Here is a 7,212-nt window from a genome sequence, read left to right as displayed (position 1 = left end):
CGGGGGGGGGGGGGGTTCTAACACAGACAAAAATGTACTGAGTTACGACTTTGCACCAGAACAGCAAACTGAAATACATTAATAGCTTAGCAAACTCAGTCAAACATGTAAAAGCAAATTTAATGTGTGCAGTAGTCAATTTGGGCTTGTCACAATAACTTTTGCTGGACAATCAATTGCTCCAGAAATTATTGCAAAAAAAAAAAAAAAAAGATAATATAATGTTAAGTACACTCTCTCTCAAAGATCAATAAACTTTCATTTCTAAACAACACTTAACACTTGTCTAGAACTGGAAGACATTTTAAATATCTCAAATAAACAAATAAAACAAAGAAAACAAATAAAATAGTAATAAAGTCACTCATACTGGAAAGCATTAATAAAATGGATTATAAAGTCTCAATAAACAAAATCATCCTTGAAAAAGTATTAATCATTATGAAAAACAACCAAAACTGCCAGTTAAGTGTTGAAAGCACCGGAGTGAAGCCTTTTGTCATCTGGTCTCTTTGGAAGTGAATGAGGCTCATAAGGAAAATAAACAATTATGTGACTGCAAATTATTGAGCTAACTTTGATTTATCGTGTGCATAGAAGCTGAATGTTGTTTCTCCAGAACCAGAAGACCTGAGAGGTCTGGAAGGTTGAAACAACAGATTATATGTAATTAAATCAATTATTATTTTCAACTCTAACATTATTTTAATTCATAGAATAATAATCAGTGGGGTTGGTGTAAAATATGGGATGTATTGCTTGAAAGCATGGCATTTTGCACAAATGCTAGCAGAGCCACAAAAAATTCTAATTATCTTACCAATGTCTGCTAGGAAATAATTTCATTACAGTGATTGGTTATTTACAGTCATATTTTCTTGTAGAAGATATTTTTATTACCCTGAACATTATTTTAAAAGTGAAATTTGTCCATTTTGTTGCTGTTTGAGAAATGTTGTACTTTCCTGCTGTGTTTGCTCACATCCTGTTTGTCTCCTGGGGGCTGAGCCCCTCTTTTCCCTAAATCCTAGTGACACCCCTACTGAAAAGAAATGAGATTTGTGTCCTCTCATATTTACGTCAGCACCTATCGGACACATGACTCACCGGTGGTGAAGCGGGGTTTGCTGACAGTGTCCTGCGCCGTCAGACTCAGGGTGTTCTCAGGCGAAGTGAGCGAGGTGGAGGCCGGCAACGAGCGCGTACGCGACAGCGCCCGATGGCCGCCAGGCACGCAGGCCGGCCCGCCGCCGCGGAAAACAGGCACAGCCAGGGTTTCCATCTGCTGATGCATCTGCTGCAGCTGCTTCTGCTGTTCATATAGCAAGGACTGGTCGGAGGGAAAGACACAGAGCAGCGTCAAGGAGAGACACAACAGAGAATCTGCTTTTTAAAGAGTTATGTTGCCATCTAGAGGAATAAAGATAAACAGCAACGATCTGCCTGCTTCTTCTGAACTCTCTGTGGAGGAATGTTTGTGATTTTTTTTTCCCAAACCTGGTTGAGTATGAGTGCATGCTGTAGGTTGATTTGCTCTTCATGGGCTTTGGATCCGGTTGGCTCCGCCTCCCTCAGTGACTCCGCCCGCACTCTGCTCTGGTAGCTGGTCTCCGTGGGTGAAGCTCCACCGCCATCCTCAGAATCCATATCCTCAGACGGGATCTGATGCAGTCTGGGCTTCTCGCTGGACTTGGACATCAGCTGCAGGCAGACGGAACGCCGAGATCATTCAGGATGTGAAAAAGACGATGAATTAAGAGACAGAGGGGAGAACTAAATCACATTTTTGTGGGAAAGTACACCTCTGATGTACTACTGATAATAATGAAACTGTATTTTTTATTTTATTTTTTTCAAAATCAAGCATCACACTGGAGTCATTGCAGCGCTAAAAACATAGCAGTGAAACTACATGTGAAACTGAAACTGAGGTGCACAGATTTAAAACTAACCTTAAGACTGTCAGAACATCCTAAATGTTGCCTATTATTTTTAAAAAGCATACGCAACACAGCACAGTAATTCTAACTGAATATTTAAGGATGTTTCTTTTGTATATTCTTGACATGGTGCAGGTCTTAGCTTTTATTCATTATTGTCTTAAAAAGAATGAAATTTGAGTTGATGAAACCTGCTCTATATGTAAACACATGTAACAAGTCTGTTAAAGTCCTGTTATAATCCCAATGAAAGCAGGATTTAAACTCTTATTTTATAACTTTCAAAATTTTTATTTTAAAAGAAAAAAATTATAATGCTCTTAAACGTCAACTGAAAGTACTGATAACCATTAAATCTAGACATTTTTTTTTTACAAAGAAAAACTGCTGTTTAGAGACACTTCCTCCTAATCTGATAGATTCTGAACTATTTTGCAGAGGAAGCAGCAAGAAGCTTTAAAACTGCAGCAGAACATGGTTCTATAGAGCACAAAGGCTGAATGTATTAACTCATATATACTTTTATTTAAAAACTTTTTTTTCACTCCACGTTGCGTTAATCCAGTGGTTTCCAAACTTTTTCTCCTGGGCCCCCCAAGTGGTTTCCAAACTATTTCTGGTTCTTTGCGTTTTTGCTGGTTTGCTGCCATGATCCTAACACACCTGCATAGCTCTGCCCAGCAGCAGCAGGTCTCCTTCACTGCTGCACAGGTCTGAACCCAGCGTGAGCGTCGTAGCGCTCATGTTGCGTTTAAAGGCTGCTCGGAAAAACAGGTTACCACATGTTAACAACGGATTAAACAGTTTTAACTGCTGATAAAAGTGACAGAGGACACGGATATGGGAAGTGCGGAAGCCCCTACTGTATCAAATTGACAAAGGAATAACAGAGAGTTGGCCATTCTAAGGTAAAAACCCAGCGCATACAGCGTTCATGTTTTTTTGGGGGGTTTTTTCATCCAAGACGGCTTTAGTTATACGTCAAATTATTTTACGTATAACTAAAAGTTTTTCATCAATATTATGAATTATTAACTTAAAACAAGCCCACATTTCTTGCTGAAAAGCTACTTCTAAGTTAGTTTTGTCGTGTTTCAGCTGTAATGAGATGTTTGCACTAGAAACCAGATCGTTGTGTTTTTTCTTAGTTGTGTTTTTTCTGGAACAGATTTTATGAAACGTGGCACAGAATGTGTTGGTACCTTTCCCAGGTGCGTCTGCTGCTTGAGCCTCTCCAGCAGCTGCGCGTTGTGCTGCTGCTGGAGGAGGTGGTTGTGGAGGGCCCGCGGGCTCTGGGGAAGGGGCTCCGAACGGGTTCTGCTCAGTGGCTTGTGGGCCTGAACGCCGCCTGGAGACAGGCGGTCTAACTGTGACACGAACTGCAAAGGGACGGGGTCGAGGCCTGGCACTGCTGAGAGGCAAGTGGAGAGAGGAAAATGACAAATTTATGCAATATGGATCAAATCAGCACATATATGTGCAAAACTGCACCTATAGAACCAGATAACTTCATGAATTTTCCAGTATATAATTTCACAACATATTAATTCAGTTTAAATATAAAAGAATTTTAAGATGGGTGTATTAATCCAGCTGTTATTTGCTGTATGTAGGAGAAACATTACAAAAGTAAGCAGTTGGTGGTGACTTGTCAGAAAGTGAAACTTTGTGAAACAGTCCATTTACAAATCATAGAAGCACAAGTTAAAAATGGAACCAGAAGTGAGAATAAAATAGCTCATTTATTATGCGACTTCTGCATCTGAGATTGCAAAGCTTTGCAGCTTGAGATGCATTTGAGGAAGTGTATGAAATAAAGATACAGACTAATATTTAGGCAACCCTGGGGCTGATGTGTAAAAAGCCTTAAAATAAAAATGATCTCTTATTTTAGAAACATGGCTTCACATTAAAAATGCATAGAAGATGCATATTTAGCCCAGAGTTAAAGTGCTGCAGATGTACTGCCGATCTGCATGTCAGGATACAAGAGCAGCCACTCAGCTCAGAAACTAAACTTTTGGAGAAAAAGAAAGTCTGAAAAGGAAGACAGGAAGAGAACTTCAGCATGGAGGGGCATCTTGAAGGTCACTGAGTCGCCATGACAACAATCAGATGCTAGCTATATGCCAAGAAGTTGTTTGAGAAACATGAGAGAAAAAGTACAAACTAGTTTCCATGTGAATCTTTCCTTATTTTGTACTTTTACCTATCCTGAGTTTGTGAACTTTATGTTCACTTTAATATATTAAATAGCAATGTTCACTATGAAATGATGGTGGATGATTCTACATTGGGCTTGATTTGGAGAAACAGGAAGAAATGAAGGAAGGAAGTAAAGAAAGAGGGAAAGAAGTAAGAAAGAAAGAGAGAGAAAATGAAAGGCAGAAAGAAAGAAGGAGGAGCAGACACGTAATGGAGATAGAACAACAAAAGGTAAGAAAGAAAGAAGGAAGGAAGAACCGCAGCATAGAAGGGCATGAGGGACGGAGGAAAAACAGAAAAGGAAGGCAACAAATAAATATGGAGTAAGGATAACTAATAAATATGTTTCTTTCTTCATAATGATCCAATCCAGGAAAATACTGCAGTCAAACTCTATATTTTTACAGGAACCTGTTAACACTGAAGACATAAACGCTGAGATTTTCAGCACCAAACACTCCTAGCGGGTCAGAAGAGAACAAAAACAAGATAACTGATGAAAGCATCAAATGGCCACAGAGAACGTGTGACCTGGTTCTGTTCTGAGACATGAACATGAACATGAACCCTAAAAACAAGACATTTTAAATGAACTGTTGCAGTAGCAAGAGCTTTTAAGGAATCTACACATCTTTACCAGAGGTGTCAACAAATAGGTGTGTGTCTGAGTGTGTGTGTCTCACCACCCAGCGTGTGCATGAGTCCGGAAGGCTCTAGGATGATGACAGGCAGGTGTGGGTTCATCTGGCCTGCCTGGTCGTCTCTGCTGAGCGGCAGGAAGACAGGCGAGCCCCCGGCAGCGACCACAGGAATACGGCTCATCTTGAGCGAAGAGAGCTCCACCTCAGCCTGAAACACAGAATGGAAACATAAACAGAAAACCTGGAGTTCAGCTCTGACTAGAGCTAAAGGTAAAAACTGACTAGATCACAAAGCCTGCAACAATGAGCTGATTTAAGACAAACCTTAAAAAAACCCTCAGTGCAGTTTAACAAGACCAACAGCGCTCCTGTCAAACCGTCGACTTCCCTTTTCAAAAACAGATTGGAAAATACAGAGAGGGGGATCTCTGACTAGGCCATATGTTTTGAATTATTATCCTGTTAAAAATCATGAGCAGAGGGCACCAAAACAAATCTACATCTATTTTAGTTTCAAAGTATCTTTGGAACCATGCGTATATATAAAGCTGAATTATGAACCTTTAATAAAAAACATGTTGTTTTTTTTTTGTTTTTTGTACAACTAAAACTATCACCATGTTGTGACAGTATAATATGAGACAGATAATCTATAGAAGATGGAGCTCTTCCAGAAATAAACTGCTTGATCTCAACCAATTAGATCAAGGAGGAGGGTCTTTGTGATGCAAATCATGGTTGTGTACATGTTGCTCAGACCTTTCCCCTTGCTATCTGGGAGCTTGTTCACCACACTGGAGCCTGTTATGAATGCTAATGCTAGTTAGCATGGCCTCGATGTCAGCAGATAAATGCCAAATGGTTTCCCAACATTAGCACAAGAAGCAGCATACATGAGGATGATTGACAGCTTTAACACCCTCCTCCTGGCTCTGATTGGTTGTTTCTGACTCGGAGTGGTGCATTTCTACAGACGGCATTAACATATAGAGGAGGTGGAAGAAATCAATCTTTTCACAGATTATCTGTCTCATACTGTTATGACGCAGTGACACGTTTAATAAATATGTGAAAGACATGTTGTTTATAAAAGTTACATACTGAAGCTTTAAGCCATGTTCCAAGGAGGACTGATAGAACAATAGGCCCACAGAACTACAGATCCTCCATTGTACTTTCCCACACATTCATCCTTTTCGATCTCCATCTTACATGTGAAAGGTGCTGTTTAGGGTTGGCATGTATGGACTTAAAGTTTTATCACAATAATTTGTGGCACTATTATGACCACAACAAATGTGATAACTATTTATTGTTTCTTAGGGAACTGTATGACTCTGACCGCATGACAGCACACATATTTTAAACTGTATTGACATTTATACATACTTTCATTAAAAAAAACAATGTTTAAAATAGTAAAACTAACAATCCTGACAGTTTTGAGGAGTTTCAAACATTAACTGGAATTTATTGTGATAACAATAAATCAAAAATTCTTATAATTTTAAGAAATGTATTGCAATAAATGATAAAAGAAGGAGGTAATCCAAATAAAGGCTACATGAACCAAACATGCGCTTACCCTGGGGTTGACTGGCAGTCCCAGTGTGATGGTGGGCAGAGTGGATGGATTCTGGATGGTGAAGTTAGACAAGGTCCCATCTCTGAGCAGCAACTTCTGAGCCTGGCAACACCAAACAGGTACTGCTAAAGTAACCAACATGAACTCAACACTTCTTTTTAACGTGATTAATATATGCTGGATTTACTTTATTTTTTATCTGTTCACAAGCTGGACAGTTTGTCCTGATAATATCTCCTCCATAAAATGTCAGAGTTGTTCAGTAGTTAGTATTCAGGAGTCTGAGGAATGGCAGTGCAGACTGATGAAGACCTTCATCTCTGATTTAACCGACCCGACACCCGACACGGCAGCCCATGAGTCAAACAGCAAGGCAGGTGTAACAGAGGGCGACTTTCCGTGATTAAATGAATTATGCGCAACCAGCTGACAAACAAGCTCCTGTGTCGCTGCTTTAAACATGTCATTACTCAAAGTCCTGACAAAGTTAATGTTTGCAGAGCAGCTTCTCACCTCAATCAAAGCATGTTTTCTTTTTTTTTTCTGGCTTTGACACTTAAAAAGAAGATTCTAGATCAGAGATATTCAAACTTTTTGTAACACTGACCAAAATCCTCAACAAGACAGTAATTGCAGGATATTTTGACTATTTTCAGAAATAAATACATAAATTAAATCACTCCTTTTTTTGAAACTCTGTATTCAGCTGAGTTCTAAGAATTGTAATTAAAAGCAGATTTGGGTGCACTAAGGCCTGCTTTAGTGTTTAAAGCAGTGTTTCTCAACCTTTTTTGGGCCAGCGCCCCCCAGCCTTTATCCAGGTCCCTCACCGCCCCCCACC

The 7,212-nt window shown here is 39.6% G+C and overlaps 1 protein-coding gene across 4 annotated transcripts in view; it reads right to left on the bottom strand.

Annotated features, from left to right (window-relative positions):
• hdac7a (histone deacetylase 7a) overlaps positions 1 to 7,212 on the bottom strand; it is a 122,066-nt gene that overhangs the window by 31,236 nt on the left and 83,618 nt on the right. For 2 of the 4 annotated variants that reach the window (XM_015056345.1, XM_015056344.1), the window contains exons 10-14: positions 6,372 to 6,473; positions 4,829 to 4,994; positions 3,143 to 3,351; positions 1,498 to 1,701; positions 1,108 to 1,330 (exon numbers count right to left, since the gene is read on the bottom strand). In XM_015056345.1, coding sequence (XP_014911831.1) covers positions 1,108 to 1,330; positions 1,498 to 1,701; positions 3,143 to 3,351; positions 4,829 to 4,994; positions 6,372 to 6,473 — 904 coding nt within the window. The remainder of the gene's footprint in view (positions 1 to 1,107; positions 1,331 to 1,497; positions 1,702 to 3,142; positions 3,352 to 4,828; positions 4,995 to 6,371; positions 6,474 to 7,212) is intronic. The other 2 variants (XM_015056346.1, XM_015056347.1) reach the window with 2 other exon arrangements.

Source organism: Poecilia latipinna, unplaced genomic scaffold, assembly GCF_001443285.1.
Source record: "Poecilia latipinna isolate Pla-1442-1.1 unplaced genomic scaffold, P_latipinna-1.0 Scaffold1375, whole genome shotgun sequence".
Taxonomy (NCBI): domain Eukaryota; kingdom Metazoa; phylum Chordata; class Actinopteri; order Cyprinodontiformes; family Poeciliidae; genus Poecilia; species Poecilia latipinna.
The sequence above is the reverse complement of the archived record's forward strand: the minus strand, read 5'-3'. Positions and strand labels throughout refer to the sequence as shown.